At 34.0% G+C, this 21,719-nt stretch overlaps 1 protein-coding gene across 2 annotated transcripts; it reads left to right on the top strand.

The window, feature by feature from the left end:
• The first annotated feature begins 9,918 nt into the window (after positions 1–9,918).
• On the top strand, positions 9,919–21,115 carry LOC117908835. 2 transcript variants are annotated; one of them, XM_034822619.1, is made up of 6 exons: positions 9,919–10,236; positions 10,978–11,213; positions 11,296–11,554; positions 20,150–20,329; positions 20,408–20,563; positions 20,665–21,115. In XM_034822619.1, the coding sequence occupies exons 1-6, from the start codon at positions 10,207–10,209 to the stop codon at positions 20,836–20,838; spliced, it is 1,035 nt and encodes a 344-aa protein (XP_034678510.1). In that variant the 5' UTR covers positions 9,919–10,206; the 3' UTR covers positions 20,839–21,115. The 2 variants fall into 2 exon arrangements, with proteins under 2 accessions (XP_034678510.1, XP_034678521.1); XM_034822630.1 differs by lacking the exon at positions 9,919–10,236 and adding an exon at positions 10,724–10,867.
• The last annotated feature ends 604 nt before the right edge of the window (positions 21,116–21,719 follow it).

Raw genomic sequence — 21,719 nt, 5'->3', positions numbered from 1 at the left:
ATTGTTCAACAATTGTTTATTAAAACAATTTTTACAAATAAAAATAAAAATAAAAATTCTGGACAAGTTGTTTTAATTTTTTTTTGGAATTAATAAAAAGATTGTAAATTCAATTTATAAAATATTAATTTAATTTAATTCAAATCTTAATAAAAATATAAATAATTTTGTAATTGCAAATAAATTAAAAATTAGATAGTTTCTAGTAACATATAAATAATAATATTATAATAAAATCATAAATTATTTATTTTTATAAAAAACTATTTTAGTATATATTAGAAACATAAGATATTAATATCTTTATAAACTTTTTATTAAAAATAATTTAAAACTAAAATTATTAATTATAATGTTATTGAGTCTCACTAATTAAATCGGTTTTTGAGTTTCAAATTATTTTTGATAATTAATAAATTTTATGTATGGAGTATAATTTGATTTCGAATTTATTTACTCAATCAAGAATTTTAGAGAAGTTAAAAAGAGATGTAGAAAATCATATGTAATTTAAAGGAATAATATAATTGAAGATTTTCGGTATTGGTAAAGAGAGAAAAAAAAAAGATATAATGTTTTATTTTATGATTTATTTAAAAGTTTTCTATGTTTTTTTTTTTTTTTAAAAAAAGGTAAAACCAACTTTTACTTGTTTTTAAAAGTTGTTTTTTATTTCACATTTTTAAAACAATTTTTATTTTAAAAAATAGAAAACTAATTTTTAATTACACGGCCAACACAAGCTCTTAGTATTATATATATATATTTATGTATACTTATAAAAGCAACTTTAAATCTATATTTATGATATTATACAATTTTTATTTTTCAAGTTCTTCTATTTTTCTTTTAATTTTTAATATTAATAAAATCAAATTTTACCCATTTCAATTTTAAGTAGTAAGTGTATTGTTTTTTCGTGGTCAGCGCATACAATTTCCACCCTTCGGTCAATGGTCATCAACAAACTTTTGGTTATGAGAGCGGTGAATCCATTTTCACAATGCTGGGCCTGGGCCTTTTGCTGAACTTTATATATTTGATGGACTTTCGGCCCATTAAACTATCAACCCTTAAGCACAATTGTCCATAATATATTTATTCCTTTATTTATTATAGAAAATAAAGAATAATTTGAAAAATACTTTTGTATTCATTTTTATTAGTATTTATTTTTTTTACTTTCCCACATAATTTTTAATTTATTTTATGTACATAGAAAAAAGTTTTCCTTGTTCCCTCAAGTGAATTAATAATATCCTCCTTATAAGAAAATAAAATAAAATTTAAAATTATATCAGTCCAAATTAAGAAATTTCACATCTACTATTCTAATATCATTAATGGTCTCAATTTGAAAATCTAAATTTATTTAATTTAAATGATAAAAGTACTTTATTTTTGTTTAAATTATTTATTATTATATATTCAAATGACTAAAATTATAGTGAGATTTCTTTCAAACAATGTTTTCAAAACCAAACCGATCATCGAACCGGAAACATTATCGGCTCACGGTTCATTGGTCAGACCGACGGTCGTACCGCGATCGAACCGGTGACGTCATTAAAATATATTTTTTATATATTATTAAATTTTTAAAAAAAATTAAATAAATAAAAATAATAAATTCTATCTAAATTTTGGCAATATTTATTATGTTTGTTGATTTTTTTCACAAATTTTTTAACCTATAGTTGTCAATCAACCCAATATTTTTAATAATTTCAATGAATTAAAATATCAATATGCAATAAATAAGACAAAAATAAAAAAATTAAATATTAAACATATCACAACAATTATAATCAATAAAAAAAATTAAAAATTTAAATATAAAACATCAAAATTAAATTTTAAAAAACTCAGAAGGCAAGGCTTTTTCTAGTTGTGGTGTGTTGGGAGGAGATAGAGAGAGAAATGGGAGCTTTCCAAGAGTGGGGGGTGATGGGGCTTTGCAGGTGAGGGGTTGGCGATGGGGATTTGGGCGTTTTGGGGGCGAAGTTGGGAGATGGCGCTGGGTGCTACTGACGGGATTTGAGTTGAGTGCTGCTGAGGTTGGGAGGGTTTTCAGTGCGCGGCGGGGGAGGTGGAGCGGGGTTCCCAACGCCGAGGATGTTGCCTGCGGGATGATGCTCTAGGTGACAATGGGGGTACCAATCGCACGGCGAAAGGGGAAGAAAAATGAATTGCTGGGTACAGAGGGAACCAATCGATTCATCCAGTTCGCCAATCAGACTGTCGATTCAAACGGTCTAATTCCGATTTGATTGCTTCCTGGTCCAATTGGCCGGATTGGACCGGAACCGTGATCGACCGTTCTGGTTTTTAAAACCATGCTTTTAATTCATCATATAAATAAAAATATTTTAAAATTAAAAAAAAAAAAAAAACATTTATGCTTTGAACCTTTAGAAACTCATATAGTCCAGTTTATTACCAAAACGAAGCATTGGGGGATATTTCTAATAGAATGCATTGCACAAATCTATACATGTTGGGCTAAGTTTATCTGGCCCATGAGCCTATATATTAAACTATTTTATATTTGGGTATTCCCTAAACCTAAATATAAATAGGATCGAGACTTTGGTACGATGAGAGAAGGGTGATTGAGAAAATAAAAGAATGGTTGTTTTTTGGGCACTATTTTAGGAGTTATGTAATACCCGAAAGTTAATAAAATGAATGAAGGTGATAGAGCCAATGCCTGCTCCATACGAGCCATCAACACTTACACCAATTTTACCATGTTACATATGCATTTACGTGATTGTTCCTCACACCTACTTGGATTATAATTTTTAGGACAAAAATACCCACTAGCGGAAAAATAAAAATGCACTTAAAGTTCAACACATACTTATCAGTCTCTTATTTTTCGTCAATTTATTTTCTTCCAATCTCTTCAAAGTCTTAATAAAAAATTTGAGAAAATTAATGGTTTTTGAATAATAAATAAACATAAAATTATTTTTGTTAGAAAAATTAGGCTAATCCAACCTATGGTAATCACCCTAGATGAGGGGGTGAATGGAGTGATAGTCTCTTTTTGTAAATTTAAATTATGTGAATGCAAGAGATAATTATATGCAAATACGTAATAAAACAATATAAAAACAATTGCATATAAATTAAGAGAATAAAGTAAAGAAAATGCAAACACAAAATTTTTATCAATGTTTTCAAAACCGAACCGGTCATCGAACCGGAAAAGTTACCGATTCACGGTTCACTAGTTGGACCGGCGGTCAAACCACAGTCGACCCGATGACGTCATTAATATATAATTTTATATATTATTAAATTTTTTTAAAAATTAATAAATAAAAATAATAAATTATATCTAAATTTTGACAGTATTTATTATGTTTGTTGATTTTTTTCACAAATTTTTTTACCTATAGTTGTTAATCAACCCAATATTTTTAATAATTTCAATAAATTAAAATATCAATATGCAATAAATAAAACAAAAATAAAAAATAAAAAATTAAACATATCACAACAATTATAATCAATAAAAATTAAAAATTTAAATATAAAACATCAAAATTAATTTTTTTAAAACTTTTCCAGAGTAGAGAGAAAGAATTAAATTCTAAAAAACTAAGAAGGCAAGGATTTTCAAGTCGTGGTGTGGGGGGGAGGGGAGAGAGAAAAGCTTTCAAGGGGTGGTGGGTGATGTGGCTTTGTAGGCGAGGAGTTGGCGATAGGGATTTGGGCATTCTGTGAGCGGCAAGGATTTTCAAGTTGTGGTGTAGGGGAGGGGGGAATAGAGAGAGAGGGGAGCTTTCCAGGGGTGGCGGGTGATGGAGATTTGGGCGTTTTGGGGGTGAGGTTGGGAAGTGGCGCTAGGTGCTACAGATGGGATTTGCATTGGGTGCTGTCGAGGTTGGGAGGGCTTTTCAACGCTCGACGGGGGGAGATGGAGTGGGGTTCCTAGCGTCAGGGGTGCTGCAAACAAAATGATGCTCCAGGTGACAGTGGAGGTATCGTTGCTAGTCGGACAACGCTCCATGTGACAATGGGGGTACCAATCGCACAGGTAAGAAGGAAGAAAAATGAACTATTGGGTCCGGAGGGAATCGGCCGGTTCGTCGGTCGGACCGTCGATTCAAATGGTCTAATTCCGGTTTGATTGCTTTCCGGTCCAATTGGTCGAATCAAACCGGAACCGTGACAGGCTAGTTCGGTTTTTAAAACCATTCTTTTAAGTCATCATATAAATAAAAATATTTTAAAATTAAAAAAAAAAACATTTATGCTTTGAACCTTTAGAAACTCATATAGTCTAGTTTATTACCAAAAACGAAGCATTGGGGGATATTTCCAATAGGATGCATTGCACAAATCTATACCTGTTGGGCTAAGTTTATTTGGCCGATGAGCCTATATATTAAACTATTTTATATTTGGGTATTCCCTAAACCCAAATATAAATAGGATCGGGACTTTGGTACGATGAGAAAAGGGTGATTGAGAAAATAAAAGAATGGTTGTTTTTTGGGCACTGTTTTAGGAGTTATGTAATACCCGAAAGTTAATAAAATGAATGAAGGTGATAGAGCCAATGCCTGCTCCATATAAGCCATCAACATTCTTATACTTACACCAATTTTACCATGTTACATATGCATTTACGTGATTGTTCGTCACACCCACTTGGATTATAATTTTTAGGACAAAAATACCCACTAGTGGAAAAATAAAAATGCATTTAAAGTTCAACACATACTCATCATTCTCTTCTTCTTCCTCAGTTTATTTTCTTCCAATCTATTCAAAATCTGAATAAAAAATTTGAGGAAAGTAATGGTTTTTGAATAATAAATAAACATATAATTATTTTTGTTAGAAAAATTAGGCTAATCCAACCTATGGTAATCACCCTAGAGGGGGGGTGAATAGGGTGATAGTCTCTTTTTGTAAATTTAAATTATGTGAATGTAAGAGATAATTGTATGCAAATACATAATAAAACAATATAAAAACAATTACATATAAATTAAGAGAGTATGGAAAAGAAAATGCAAACACAAGATTTTTATAATGGTTTGGTGCAACCCAGTCTATGTCCACTTTCCTCTAACTTCAATCCCAAGCTTGAGGTTCCACTATTTCAAGGCTGCCAAATCAAGCCTTCAAGCAATACGATTGAATTATGGTTCCAATCCACTCTCTTAGACTTTTGGCTCAAAGCACCCTTTACAATCCTCAAGAGATACTTCACTCTTGAACAACCTCTCAAGTGATATCCCACACTTGAGAATCCGTAAGTGATGCATCACACTTAGATTCTTCATCTCTAAGATCTACAAATAATTTTATAAAATCCCAATACGAAACTTTAAGTTCAAATGATACAAGAAAACTAGGATTGAATAGTGCACTAAAGATATGTAAGTTTTAGAACAATGGTGCACTAAAAAACACTCTTCCAATGCTCAAATATATTCAAGAAGGGTTTGAGAGGGTTAAACTCATGAAACAATGAATATTTTAGTCTTTTTATAGAGGAAAAAAACCAAATTAGTCGTTGGAGGTTCGATTGGTCGAGTTGGGGGTTGACCGGTTAACTAACCGTTAGCATTTAATGTTTGGCAGGTGATCGTTGGACCTCAACCGCTTCTTGACCAGACCTTGACCGGTTGAAGTGGAGGTCGACCAATTGAGGTTCAATCTTGACAGATTGAACAATCGTTCTGGAATTAAGAGAAGGTTTTTTTTTGCACCCCTTGACCAGTTGAGTTGGGGGTTGACTGGTTCCTCATCTGGTTCAACCAATTGAGCCATTTTTTGCTCAACAACCAACTTTTTCAACTTAAAACTTTTAAACAAGTTTGGAAAACATTTGACACAAGGTTTTAGTTGAAAACATGAAATCATCCAATTTTAAAGGATTTAAAATGATTTTTTTTTATATGATTTTGATGCATAAGTAAAGAATGTAATGCATGAAAATTTTAGTACACCAACAACCTTACAAAGAGATCTTATGAAGGTTGGGTATTGAAAAACACTTTTTTTTTTAGGTCTTCTTCTTCTTAATAATTTCTCTTTGGCTTGATTTGTTTTTGTGATTACTACTTTGGAAATCGTCTTGCCTAATCACATTTGAAATATAATTATTAGTTCTAAACCTTGTTTTGTTATCATCAAAATCGAGATTAACTAAACATTGGTTTCACAATTTTCAATGATAGTAAAAGTATATCTATATCGTTTTTTTTTTCTTTTCATTTTTTGGTTTAAAAGAAGAAGGATTTAGAAAAGTGTTATGAGTTATAGGGTTGGACGATCTATTAAACGTCTGATATTGTACTTCTAAACACCCTCAAGAACATCTAACATTATACCTCCAGATGTATTATTAGTGTCTAACCTTAAGAAGTCGTGAATTCTAGGCTTTTGAAAAGGGGGTGTTTGGAAAGGAAGAGTGAGTTTTTTTTTTTAGAATGAATTGTTGTAAAATAAATAAATAAATAAATAATTTGCAAGCTTAGCCTACATGGAATGCAAAATAAAATATACAAGTGAAAACTTAAGTCTATTTGATTTGATTAGGTTTTATCAATTTACTATTCATTAAATTATTAGTTTTGAAATGTTTTTTAATTTATTTTTTAAGGATGTTAATGATGCATTACTTGCTTTATAATTACAATAATTTATAATTTTTATTATTTTAATTAATTGTATTATTTTGAGATTCTAGAAATATTTTAAAGTCCCTTTTTAATTAAATTATTAGTTTTTTAAATATTTTATCTTTAACTATATAAAATAATTAAGATTTAATTTTTAGCATGTAAAAAAGCAAATAATTTAATATTTAATAGAATAAAAATATTAATAAAAAGGCAAGTAACTTAATACTTAATATTATTAAATTTTATTTAGACTTAAATTAAGTGGGTGTTTAGTAAATCTATTTAATAACTAAAAGTGACTTAATAACTTAATTTAAGTCATTAAGTATGTTTTGTGAAATGACTTAATAGTATAATTTAAAGTAAAAAAAAAAAATTAATTAATAAGTAAAAATAATTAATTTATTTTTAAATTCATATCTCCATTTTATCTTTTTACCTTACCTTTACGATCTCTTTTGCTATTCCATAACCTTCATTGCTCTACTTATAATTTATGAAGATAAATATGTCAATTTGATTATTTGAAATAAATTTTAAGTTAATTTTATCAAACAACCTTATAAGTTTTAAGTCAACAACTTAAGTATAATTCAACTTAAAATTAACTTAAGATATTAATTAATAAATATTAAGTTTTACCAAACATGCTCATTTAGTTAATAGTTGTAGTTATCATAGGAGGCGTAGTTTTAGTAAAAAAAAATTTGTTATTAGAGCAGGCTTATTGATAAGAGCGAGAGGTTGAGGATCGCCATCCCTCGAAGTGACCACATCATACCATATGGCTTGTGGTGGCAGTTGGCAATTGACCATCTCTACTCATCAATTTAAACACCATATAAATGATAATTAAGTTAATAATACAAACCCAAAAACAATTTAATTATTACAAAGGTGGCATATCATATAATCTATTTAAGTCATTTTACAATTAAGTGTTATTTAATAATCAAATTGAAATAAGTCTTATATAAGTGATTTATATAAGTCAATTGGTGTATTTATTCAAAATCAAATTTTAAAAAAATCAAATATGTGTTAAGCATGTTAAAATAATTATCAAGTTCATCAACACAAATAAATCAATTCAAAAGCAAATTTTTATCATGTAAGTTGACTTAAAAGGTATTCTATCTATTAAATTAATAATGAAAGTCAACACTAATTAAACTTTATCATTCTTAATACAACCCTGACCCACAATCTTCTTTTTCTCTTTTTGTTTCCAATGGTTGATTACTCACTCTTTTTGGATATGCACAAGCACATCGAACAACAGGGATTGTACATGATTCTTATTGTATCTTCAACCAAAATATTATATTTAAAATTTGATTTATAATTTCATATAAATAATCATAATATGAGATTAATTTTTAAATTGAAGGTCTACGATCCACCACAATGTATTTTTCAAAAAAACCATTTTCATGACAAAAAAAAAAAAGTTTGATAACAAGAAAATATAAAACAATTTTTTTATTAACAAGAAACATGGTATTTTCAGATAATATTTTTTAGTTTTAGTTGTTTTAACTCATTTTTTTAAGATTGTTTAAAAAAATAATTGTACAAATATAAAGAATTATTAAAAATAAATTACTACATATATATTTAAAAACATAAAACACAAATTAAAACATTTCAAGTTTTTAAATAAACATTTGTTTTACAAATATCAGATAATAGTTTTCAAAAATAATTATTTGGAAAATGTTTTAGAAAATAATTACTAAGAAGAATGAGAGGATGTTCCCAAAACAGTTGGTCACTTCTTCAGGACTCAAATATCAACTACCAAACAAAAGTAGTAGACAAACTACCATTTATTTCTCAATATTCGATAATTTATGAACAAATCAATTAAGTTTTCCATATATACAATAGAAGGCATTAAACCACTTGATGAGCATATTCAATGCAAGCTTTCATCCATATTAATTGAAGGCAAAATGTGTTAGCTCATAAACTAACCCAATATGCTTTCCCCTCTATTTATATGATTTGACTAGAAAAAGCATCAAGATGGATTACCTCCCTTCTTGGAACTAATCCATCGACTTTTCTCAATTAATGAAAATTTTCCTTTTTTAAAATAAATAATAAAATTTTCATAATTTTTATATTTTATTTTTATGAAAATTTGACCTATATTTTTTTTTTTCATATGTTAAAAAATTAATTTAACTTTTATTTATATATGATTGAAATATTAGTACTTGAATTTCATCCCATATTTATAAATACAATCTCAAACTCACTTCTACCCTAATTATGGTTCTACTTATTCTTTGATAATTTCCACTTCAATTTGCAATTTATTTGGGATGAAAATTTGATTATTTATTTATATTTTTATAGATACCTGAAATGGTACTATACTTAGAGGTGTTTGATAAAACTTAATACTTATTATTTAATAACTTAAATTAACTTTAAATTAAATTATACTTAAATTATTGACTTAAAACTTGTTATTTAATTCTTATTTTAAGTATTAAAATTATTTGATAAAATAACTTAAAATTTATTTCAAATTATCAAATTGACATATTTATCTTCATAAATTATAAATAGGGTAAATAAATAAAATTGAATAATAATGAAAGTCGTAGAGTAGCAAAAGAGATCGTAAAAATGATTATGACAAATAAGGGTAAAAATATAAAATCAAAATATGTATATAAAAATAAGTTAATTGTTTTTACTTGTACATTCATTTCAAATGCATATTCCATTTTTGCACCAAATTATGAAAATCCATGAGAAGTGATTGAAACTTATTGTATGAACGAATTGTCATTTAAATAATACATTCGTGAATATTGAAGTTTATTATTTAAAGTTGTTTTTAATTTTAACTCATGCAATTAAGTTATTTTAATAAACATGCTTAATTTATTTAATAACTTAAATTTAGTTATTAAATTATTTGGTAACACTTATTACCATTTTAGGATCTTGCATATGCCATTGACCAAATGAGTATTTTAATTTTTTTGCAAAATATTATAACCCATTATGGTTAATTTCTATTTACCATTTCAATTATAGTATATATAAAAAATAAAATCAAAGCATAATAGCCTCAAATTTTTATTTTTTATTTTCATTTTAAGGAGATAAATTTTGGGTTTCACCATCTTTCGATTTGACCAAAAAGCATCTATAAAATTCAGGGGCGGCCGAAAACGGCGTCGTTGGAGTATTGCGATTTTGAACTTTTTAAGTGTAAGAAAAAGTCAAATACGTCAGATAAACGACGACGTTTCAACCTGCCACTGTTCGTGCTGTTCTCAGTTGGGTGTGAATCGTAGCATCCTAGATTTTGAAAGGGTGGAATGTAAATCCGAAGAAGGAAAGCAATGAATGAAGCATCCGATAATATTGTTCTTCAAGAGAAAGAGCTCAAGCCTTGAGGCCTCTGTATTTCATTTTTCTCTGAGAAACTGAGCGAGAAAGCTCGAGAAAGAGAGAGAGAAAATATAAAAGGAGTCGAATCTGAAGTGCCAAATGCCTTTTTATTTTCTTCCTTTTTGAATATTCAAACATGGCAGACGATCTCTGTTTCTTCACCAAGGTTTGTTGATTCATCTCCTCACAAAATGGTATTCTATGAAGGAGCGAGCGTGTATGGATTGTTTGGGTTACGAGTCCAGTTTTCAATTATTTTTTATTACTAGAAATTTTGTTGGCATGTGGTGTTGTCTGATCTAGGTGTTTGAATAATCAAATATTTTTTTCCAACGTTTCCGGGTTTTGTTTTGCTAATTCATTGAACTGAAGCAAACCCAGATTTCCTTTTCCTTTTCTTCAGAGTCTGGTAGGATTGAGAATTTCAGCTTGAATCATCTGATTTTTGTTTTTGTTTTTTTTGTTTTGTTTTGTTTTTGTTTTTTTTTGTTATAAAATCAGTTATCATTATTTTTTTATGTGGGTTATCTTCTAGTTAGAGAATGAGGGTATACATTTTCTAGCGCAACCAGATTGATTTTTTCTTTCTTTCTTCTTTTTTTTTTTAATTTTTTTAATTTTTATTTTTATTATTTTTTTTCCCCTTTTCTCTACCCCTTTTTCATCATCTGGGTAGCTCAATCCGAATGGATTCCTATTCCTGCTTCTAGTTAGACTATTTATTAGTGCCCATGTCATATACCCTTCTGATTTAACTCCTTTGGGTTGCTCGATCAAATTGGATTATCGGTCTCAGGGTAGATAATTTCAGCAATACCCATGTCGTTTTTAAGATAATTTCAGCAATACCCATGTTGTTTTTTCTTGTGATTTCCCATTTTAACTCTGGGCCACCCTTGAATCACAGGATTCCTTCGTCTTCAAGGCTCCTAAGAAATCTCCATTGGTGTTGAGGATGATTGTTTTGGTGTTTGCAATGGTTTGTGGGGTTTATATTTGCTCGATCTGTCTAAAGCAAATTAGCACCACAGCCACAGCTGGGTTCCTAAATGTCCAATTGACTGAAAGGCCGTGCGAGAAGCCTAATGTTGAACCATCAGAAGTTCGTTATGTGCACTTCCCGAAACCCATATCCTATAGCAGGTATGCCGATGTTTATATTTTTCGGTTTTGAATTTGAGTTCCATTTACATCATTATGATATGCTGTTTGGCTGAATTATCAGGGCTGAATGTGCATGCAATCCTGTGCGATATTTTGCCATCTTATCAACACAAAGATCTGGGAGCGGGTGGTTTGAGACCTTGTTGAATAGCCATATCAACATTAGCTCAAATGGAGAGATTTTCTCTGTTAAAGTTAGAAGGAGCAATATTTCTTCAATCACAGAAACTTTGGATAAAATCTATAATCTAGACTGGCTCAGTAGCGCTTCCAAGAATGAGTGCACAGCTGCCGTTGGGCTGAAGTGGATGCTTAATCAGGTTAGCACTATTGATATGGTTAATTTATATCATTATTTTCCTTCTGGTAAATTTAAACCATTTAGTTAGTACTACTTTTGTTTGACGAGAGACCCCTTAGTTTGCATTTAGGATATTATATTTATGTGGCAGATGCTTATGTCTTAGGAGCCACTTAAATTTTCCAGTATTTTCCATGACATGGAAAGCTCCATTCTAGCTACTAATCTGGATCATCAAACAAAGTTAGCATGTACAAATAACAGCCATGTTTATTCCTGCTTATTTTGTAATGCTACTATAAAGTTGGTATGGTCTAAACATAGTGGCCTGTTCAATGGTAATTGAAGAATTTCTGAATTCCTTTATTGATTTTTTAGGTACACACCATACACATATATATACACAAATAACTGAATAAGAAAAAATCAATCTAGCTTGATTCTCTCCTAAAATTAGGAAACTGAATCATCTAAATGATCTTTCCTTTTTTATTCCTAAAATACTTTCCTAAATTAAAAACCCTAACTTTGAATGCCAAATTTCAACACTCCCCCTCAAGCTGGAGAATATATATCATATAATCCCAGCTTGCAAGTTAAGTCTTCAAAGTTAGGCCTAGGTAAAGCTTTGGTGAGGATGTCTGCGGTTTGGTGCTTGGTAGGAACATAGTTCAATCTAACCGTCTCACTAGTCACCTTCTCTGTGATGAAGTGTCTGTCAATCTCAACGTGCTTGGTCCTGTCATGATGCACGGGGTTCTTTGCTATGCTTATAGCTGCTGATTATCACACATCATCAGAATTGGAGATGAACTCGTTTGCCCCAGTTCACTAAGAACCCTTTTTATCCAAATCCCTTCACAGATTCCCTGTGCAAGAGCTCTGTACTCAGCTTCTGCACTACTTCTGGCTACAACTGATTGCTTCTTACTCCTCCAGGTAACAAGATTTCCCCAGACAAAAGAACAATATCCAGAAGTGGACCGCCTGTCAATGATGTTTCCTGCCCAATCCGCATCTGAGTATACTTCAGTGTCACGGATCTCTATCTTTCTGAAGAATAGACCTTTCCCTGGTGTCATTTTAAATATCTAAGAATCCTGTAGACTGCTTCCATGTGTTCCTCAGTGGGCTGTGCATGAATTGACTTACAGCACTCACTGCCAAACCAATATCTGGCCGAGTGTGTGAGAGATAAATCAAGCGCCCGACGAGCCACTGATATCTCCCCCTGTCTACCGGTTACTTTCTTTCTCGATACCAAGTTTCTTCTGACTATCCATAGGAGTATCAATTGGTTTGCATCCAAGCATACCGGTCTCCTTAAGAAGATCGAGTATGTATTTCTTTGAGAGACTACAATTCCCTTCCTTGATCTAGCCACTTCCATACCAAGGAAATATTTCAAATTTCCAAGGTCTTTAACTTCAAACTCCTCTGACAAATACTTCTTCAAATTCTGTAATTCCTCCATATCATTCCCAGATAGAATAATATCATCAACATAGACTATCAATATGGCATTTTCCCGGCATGAGACTTCTTGACAAATAGAGTATGATTAGCTTGACCTTGTTTGTAGCCCAGCTTCAGGACTGCTTTTGTGAATCTATCAAACCAAGCTCGGGGAGATTGTTTAAGGCCGTACAAGGATTTTTGGAGTTTGCAAACCTGATTCTTTGCCATACTTCCTTCGAAACCAGGTGGTATTTCCATGTAGACTTCCTCTTCTAGGTCACCATTTAGAAACGCATTTTTTATGTCCAGTTGTTGCAAGCACCAATCTTGATTGACAGCCAATGAGAGAAGAATCCTGATAGTGTTCAGTTTTGCAACCGGAGCAAAAGTCTCCTGATAGTCTATCCCATAGGATTGTGTAAACCCTCTAGCTACCAAACGAGCCTTGAATCTCTCGACTGATCCATCTGCTTTGTATTTTATGGTGAAAATCCACTTGCACCCCACGGGCCTCTTCCCAACCGGCAAATCTGTGATAGTCCACGTCCCATTCTTCTCAAGTGCATCAATCTCATCTTGTACTGCCTTCTCCATTCTGAAATTTTTAATGCCTCTTGTATTGTGTTGGGAACCTGAGTATCATCAAGAGAAGTAGCAAATGCTCTGTAAGATGGTGATAGCCCTTCATATGTAACATAATTCCCAATTGGATGATCTGTACATCTCCTAACACCCTTCCTCAATGCAATCGGCAGAGTAGAATCATCAATGCTGGGAATTAACACCTCTCCAGCCCTATCCTCACCTATGTTCTCTTCAGGAAGACTTGAATTGGAGTCAATATATTGGCCACATGTTGACTGTGATCCGTGCTCTAATTCCTGTCTTTTCCTCCTCCTGATGTAAACTGTAAGTTCTCATTAGCAAGTTGTGGGCTATAGGTTGAATAGGCATGGGAGACTGGATGGTCACAGGAGATGACTGGACTGATGACGGTATGGGTGTGGACAACTCAGTGGGCGCGAATTGGAAAGGATTTGTGACTCTGAGTGAAAAGAAGTACACTCTCAAGAAGAGACTCCCAAACTTGATGTTCATTCATGTTCTCCCCCTGAACATGAGATTTGGGATAGAAGAGACATGTTCAAAGAAAGAGACGTCCATGGTGGTGTAAAATCTTTGTTGGTTGGAGAATAGCATTTGTACCCTTTTTGGGTTGGAGAATACCTAGGAAAATGCACTTATTGGCTCGAGAGCAAATTTGCTACGATTTGAGGATACACATGAACGAATGCCGTGCAACCAAATACTTTGAGTGGTAAATCAGAAGAGGTGCACGGGTGAGGAAATTGTTTTAAGAAAAGTTGACGTGGGATTGAAGGTAAGCACTCTGGATGGCATACGGTTAATCAAATAAGTAGCTGTGAGAATAGCTTCCCCCCAGAAATAGTTTGGAACATTAAAGGAAAACATAAGGCACCGGGCAACCTCCAAGAGATGTCTATTCTTGCGTTCAGCCACCCCATTTTGTTGTGGGTGTCAACGCAAGAACTTAGTGGATAATGCCGTGATTTTGAAGATAAGTACTGAGACTACTAGTAAAGTATTCCTTTGCATTATCTGACTTGAGGACTTGAATTTTGGAATGAATTGATTTGAACCATAAGATGAAGGTTTGAAAAATGTGCCCGACCCCTGACTTTTCTTTCATAAGAAAACCCATGTTACCCGTGTATGATCATCAACGAATGTCACAAACCATCGAGTGCCAGAAATATTTTTTATCCGGAGGGACCCCACACATCACTATGTACTAGAGAGAAAACAGTGAAGTTTGTATGGGATTTGAGGATAGACTGTTCGAGTATGCTTGCAAACTGACAAATTTCACAGTGATAAGATGCTGGATTTTTATTATAATAATTTGGGAAACAATTTTGCAAGGTAAACAAGCTAGGATGACCAAGCGATAGTGTAACATTATAATCTCACTATCTTTATTGACCTTAGAATTGACACAGAATTGAAAGACTCTAACATACTCTGAGACTGTACGCAACTTGCTTGAGAGACTTGGTTTGAGAATTGCCACATGAGAGGAGTAGAGCCGGAACACAGTTCAGCACTGCCAATCATCTTCCCCGATTTCAAGTCCTGAAAACACACAAGTTTGGATAAATTTAGTAACACATTGGAGATCACGGGCCAATTTGCTAATGGACAAAGATTACAATCCAAGTTTGGAACATGGAGAATAGAGTCAAGATATAAGTCTTTAGTAAGTTTTATAGAACCTGTCCCGGCAATTTTGACTTTGAACCATCAGCAATATGGACGATGAATGACCATTACTTGGCTTGTAATTTTGAAGAATGGTAGCATCTCCTGTCATGTGATCAGAAGCACCTGTGTCCACTATCCATGACTTCATTCCTCCTCGATTAGCATGAAGGCTACACCGTAGTACTGTCACTGCCAACTTGGCTTATAGTTTCTGTAGCATCTCATCTCCTTGTTGAATGGACTCGGCTCCGGGAACAGATGTGCTCTCAGAGTTGGCAGCCACGTGTTGCTCTGCCATCTCTGTCAGACCGTGGCTTTGGTTTCCAATCAGCCGGTTTGCCATGAAGCTTCCAGCAAGTCTCCTTATAATGGCCTGGTTCTTACAATATCACACCAAGGTCTATCCCGTTTCTGACGATCTCCACCACTACTATTAAATGACCGATAGCAAGGGGCAGAGGCATCCAATGTTGGGGCAGGTTGCTCTTTGGATCCCATCATCACTTTCTTCTACTTTCTTCACGCCTAACCTCTGAAAAAGCCTCCCTGAGACTTGGCAGGGGTTTAATGCCATGATTCGGCCTCTAACATCATCCAATTCCTGTTTAGTCCTAGGAAAAACTTGAACAGTCTCTTTTGTTCCACAATTTTCCTGTATGTTGCTGCATCATCAGACATTTCCATGAGTGAGTCTCGAATAAGTCAAGTGCTGCCAATACCTTGTGAGTATGTTGTAATACTGAGTAACTGTCTGCTCTCCTTGGCGGAAGTCATGTAGGGCTGATTCAACCTGAAAAAGTTCTGAAATATTTCAGAACTTGAGTAAGTTTCTTTGGCTGCATCCCATATGTCCTTGCAGTCCTAAACAGCAAGAAATTTTCACCTATGTCATTATTCATGGAATTGATAAGCCATGACATGATCATGCTGTTTTCAATCTTCCACTTCCTGAAACCCGGTTCTGTAGTTTCTGGCATGACTGCTTCTCCAGTGAGGTACTCATCCTTTCCTTTACCGCAAATGAACAGCAACACAGATTGTGACCACTGTAAGTAGTTATGGCCATTTAATTTGTGTCCTGTGATGAGAATAGGAGAGGAATCACTACCACCAAGGTTTGGAATTTCAGATCTGCCTCCTAATTCTGGTGACGTGACGCTGGATACTTGTGATGATGCCATTCCGTATTTCGTCATGGACCGGAAAGGTAGAAGAACACTTCCCAAGGCACGTGCAGGGATTGGAGTTGAGGAAAAATAGCCGGAGGACGTCGGAAAAGCTGATCGGAGGGCTCGCGGAGGCAAAAAGACCCCAAAAGAGGCACGTGCAGGGCTTGGATGGCAGAAACAGGTACGTAGGGTGGCTGGTCGGCGTCAGGCGAGCTTGGAGTAGGAAGCGCGTCGCCGGAAAGTGGCTCACGCGCCCTCACGCGCCGGCGCGTGAGATGCAGTCGCCGGCCGGAAAAACGCGCGTGGGCGGCGCGTGGATGGTTTTCTGGCTCCGGTTTTTGGAAAAGTTGTAGATCTCCTCCAGACGCTCCTTGCGGTGTGAAAAAAAAAGTCGCCGGAAAAGTTCGCCGGAAAAGTTCGCCGGCGGTGAATGTTTTTCTGACGACGATTCGACCGACCGGAAAGCGTTTTCTCCTTGGCTCTGAGAACAGGGACTGATGACCGGAATGAGAGATGGTCGTATGAGAGATGGCCAGAGAGATTTGGCCGGAATGAATGATGGCCTGAATACGAGGTGGCCAGAAGGGATTAGGGTTTCAGAAAACTGGCTCTGATACCATGAAGAATTTCTGAATTCCTTTATTGATTTTAGGTACACACCATACACATATATATACACAACTGACTGAATAAGAAAAAATCAATCTAGCTTGATTCTCTCCTAAAATTAGGAAACTGAATCATCCTAAATGATCTCTCCTTTTTATTCCTAAAATACTTTCCTAAATTAAAAAACCCTAACTTTGAATGCCAAATTTCAACAGTAATAAATTCTCCAATGAGGATTGCAGTAGCATTATGATGCTCATATTTCTATACTGAGGAACCAGCATTCAAGTTTTTAACACATGAGTTGTCTATGAGCTTCCTGATTCCTTCAGAGTTCCTATTTAACAAAGCTCCATGTTAGCTCTTTGCTAACTCCTTCATCTGGAACCTAGTGTTGTTATACAAGGAAGTTAAGAGTAGCTGATCCAATCCCAATGATTCATTTCCAATTGTTGGCTTACAAGTAGGCCAAATTAAGTAATTCATACGTGATTCAGGATTGGATTGTTGCTAACTAAGCAGTACCCAACTTTTCTCTTTGGACTTGTCACAAGCTATAATTGAGACAGATGTGACTTGGCCAAGTCCTACCATTCTTGGTGGATACGTTGAAACTGGTTTGGAACCTGTGTTTTTCGATATAATTAGTGAGAAAAAAGACTCAAATGCGCTCTTTTCTGGGGATGCCTTTTTACTTTTTATTCCTTGGGTTTGCCATATATTTAGAATCAGAAAGGTAAAAATCAATACAGTGAAATGTAGTGAAATTATTCCAAGCATGTGATATTAGTACCTGCTACAAGGGCTTCTTATCCACCCTTTCTGGATGTTTTGTTTTAGAGATCATTTCTAGGAACAATCATGGAGTGTTTTAAATTTTATTAAATGCATTAATTCATTTGATATGAATGTAAGGTTAATTGGTAATGGTCTTGGATGGCTGTCATGATTATCCTGTTTGTAGCACCAAGGAGACTGGAGCTTTGTTTCTTATAGGTATCATTTTTATCCCAAAATGAGGAAACAGTATTCTTTTTATGTTGTTATGGCATGTACGTTTTCCAGAAGCTGGCACGCTCTGCATGCCTCATTCATCGCATATTGTGAAAATATTTCTTGATAAGATAATTTTGCCTATTGTACAAGACTTCAATGACATACTTTCCAAATTTACTATTGTATTTGTGCCCTCATCTGGTAGTGTCAATATGCCTCATTTCCTGTTTCCTTTCTGGTAGAACAGGTGTCATGTCTTCTTATTATTCTCACAAGAAAATAATAAATGTTTCCTTTAGCTTATTCTTCTCTTTCCCAACTCTTTCTGGAGAAACAGACACAAATGAATCTGGTTGGCTTTGACATTTGGGCAGTTGATGGTAGATTCTTTCTAGGGTTGCTAAAAGGAAACTTAGATGTATATGGCAATTCATTTCCTGGACATTATGAGCCAACTGTGTGGTCCTAGATCAAGTTTTGATGTTTGTGAAGAGAATATACCAGATTCAAATGAAGTGGATGGATGTCTATTTAAAGGGTTAAAATATTTTACTTGGTTAACCCTGAGGAAAATATGGAGATTTCTTCTGGTTTGCTTCAATGGAAACAGGAGTCTTGGAAGAAGCGGATGTTGATACTGGTGTCTGAATCCTTATGGTTGTGACTGTTGTCCTATGTTGAGTATTTGAACAATATGGGACTATTAAGGGTGAATAACCAACCTACCCCCAAATAAAAGCAGCCTATTTTGAGCAAAGCGTAAGTTATATTACAATGTGAACATGATGGAAGTTTAACTTTTCTGGAACTATCTTTCTAGATTAAGTTTTCCATAGTACTCAATAAGTGGTTGTTTTCGCTTGAAGAAGTGGGTAAAATATACTTGGAAGACAAAATATCCAGAGGTTTACTATTACAACCTTGGCCATGCATCACTGATGAAATTAGATGTATTTTCCTGGGTAAATAGATTGAAAGATGTCCTTGGAATGCAGAAACAAATCAAGGGGGGGAAGGGGGGGGGGGGGTCATAAACACATTAATGCAAACCATCATACGACTAATTTTGGAAGAAACTATGGCAGTGAGAAAGGCTCAAACCCAATGAACTCTAAATTAAGTCAAAGCACCTCTTTTGACTGGGAAGCTGTCATTTAAAATCAGCTACTACAAGGAATTGGGCTAGTAAGACCACAGATCCAAGTAGATGTAAGTTTTCGTCTAGAGGAGACAAAGCTAATATTTTGTAAATACTCCTTTTTAGTGCTTTCAAAGGAGCATACTTTTCTAAGAGATGCCACTTGATTCCCCCTTCTCCAAAACATTTAAGTACCATATGCTCATCATTCAATCTCTAATAATTTCGGAGCTGGCCAAGGAAGGGTTGAACTCTTCCTTTTGATATCTTTGTAGGCACACATGGTCTATATGGTAGTTAAGAAACCCTTCAGCTCAAACTAGCTAAACCTGCACTGGCACCCAAATGCCCGCATTCATATCTTATCTATGTTATAGTCAGAATTTCAAGTTCAGCCCCCTACCATTGGTGTAGATTGCTGATTGTTTACTTGGATTGAGGAGTCCACACCAGACTGTCTTTCAGTGCATTTGGTTAGTACCTATAAAATACTGTCATGGCTTCCTTTCCCCAAACTAAACTTCAAATCTGAGTAACTAAACAAAACATTGATGAAATGTATTTATTTCTTCCTCCTTTTTTCTTTTCTTTTCTTTTTTATTTTATTTTATTTTTATTTTTATTTTTATTTATTTATTTTGTTTCTTTTCCTTTTTTCACAAAATTATCTGTTTAGAATTTTGGAATGATTGACGTGCAAACCTTAGCAGTTTTTCCAAGTGGGCAGTTGGCAACCAATGGGCTTGCAATTTAGCGTAGATTGCGCCTATTTCTACTCCATATTTTGCTCTGTCATTCCATTCTTTGTATATATGCATCAGTGTGCAGTCACTATGTGGAGTAACATGGCAAATGTGGAGTAGATAGCCGCCTATCTTTCAATAAGTATGCTATTCCCGCCTTTCTATGATTGTTTTGTCAATGAAACCGTGGTTATGGTTGCCTGGAATGATTAATGCAGGGATTGATGCAGAATCATAAAGAGATAGTAGAATATTTCAACACGAGGGGTGTTTCACTGATTTTCCTCTTCAGAAGAAATCTGTTGAGGAGGATGATTTCAATGCTTGCCAATTCTTATGATCGAGAAGCCAAGCAACTAAATGGAACACACAAGTCTCACGTACATTCACCTCGTGAGGTCTGTCTTTCTACTTCCCTCCTCTCTCACACACACATACCTTCATATGCAAGTTATTGAACTCAGTAATGGTTTCAGGCTGAGATACTTGCCCAATATAAGCCATCGATCAATGCAACTTTGCTGGTACGGGATCTGAAGCAAGTAGAAGATACAGTTGCCAAAGCTTTACAGTACTTCAATAGCACCAGACACACAATTTTCTACTATGAGGATGTGATAAAAAACCGCACGGTGAGACAAACTACTTCAACTCAAACCTGATCTCATCCTTCAGATAAAACTTAATACGCATCATCATTACAAAAGCCACTGTTCTCATTGTCTTACTGCAGAAACTGGTTGATGTTCTGAACTTTCTTAAAGTTCCACAAAGGGATCTTAGGAGTCGCCAAGTGAAGATACATAAAGGGTCGTTATCTGAACAGGTCGAGAACTGGGATGAAGTCCTAAAGACTCTCAAAGGAACCCAGTATGAAAGCTTCCTCCACGCTGATTATCAAATATGACTTCACCAAATCTGAGCTTGAGCCCCTGTGACAAATGTAAATAGCACATTCTCTGTCCTAATTATTTATTTTCCAGTCACAGGAGCCAAACACCCAGCAGGACACACCCTGTCGAAATTTTGTCTGCAGCACTTTCATGTGTTGCCTTGCCCCCTAGCTTCTGTTTTCCACGTCCCAATTATTATTCAATTGATTCATTTTTTTTACCTACTTTTCATGGATGGACTCTGGTTTTTCTTCCACCTAATCCTCAGAGAAAGTTCGTTTACATTTCCTGTTACCCTTTTGTTTTCCTTCAATTCTGTGTAAAATTCAGAAGAGAGAGCATAGATTTTTCATAGATTGTAAGAAAAGGTTGTGTCATACATACGCGGTCTTAGTAAAGAAGAAGCCAATGGAGGGTCCAAAGGGACATGGTTGACTCGCAAATGAAGGGCAGTTGAGGTGGCTAACAGCCCTTATTTGACTGGACTTGGTCTTGACAGAGTTCCTCGTTGATCAATGAAAGCAAAAGGATGCCACTTTTCAATCATTCACATGTCTCCTTCGCAAGATAATTTTTTATTTAAAAAAAACCCAATTTATAAATTAAAAAGGCATGCATGCATAAAGTTTTATTTATTTAAAATGAAATAAAATATTTAATTAGTAAATAAATAAATAAAATGAAATAAATTTTACTCCCTTCATTATAGAAAATTTGACAGCTAGAAAAGAAAAACAAAAAAATTGTGAAGAAAAATGAAAATATTTTGGAAATTGAAAGGATGAAAAAGTCGTCGGTAGGATTCCCGGTCTTAAACGTGCGGCACTATTTTACACCGTCCAATGAATCATTCCAATCGTATCAAGGGCTCAGATTAATAATAAAACTATCCTCT

This window comes from Vitis riparia, chromosome 3, assembly GCF_004353265.1.
Source record: "Vitis riparia cultivar Riparia Gloire de Montpellier isolate 1030 chromosome 3, EGFV_Vit.rip_1.0, whole genome shotgun sequence".
In the NCBI taxonomy this organism is placed as follows: Eukaryota; Viridiplantae; Streptophyta; class Magnoliopsida; order Vitales; family Vitaceae; genus Vitis; species Vitis riparia.
The sequence above is the reverse complement of the archived record's forward strand: the minus strand, read 5'-3'. Positions and strand labels throughout refer to the sequence as shown.

Coding starts and splice junctions, on each gene's coding strand:
- LOC117908835 (XM_034822619.1), top strand. CDS start 10,207: ATGGCAGACGATCTCTGTTTCTTCACCAAG. Junction 11,214..11,295: donor AAACCCATATCCTATAGCAG/GTATGCCGATGT, acceptor CTGAATTATCAG/GGCTGAATGTGCATGCAATC. Junction 20,330..20,407: donor ACGTACATTCACCTCGTGAG/GTCTGTCTTTCT, acceptor TAATGGTTTCAG/GCTGAGATACTTGCCCAATA.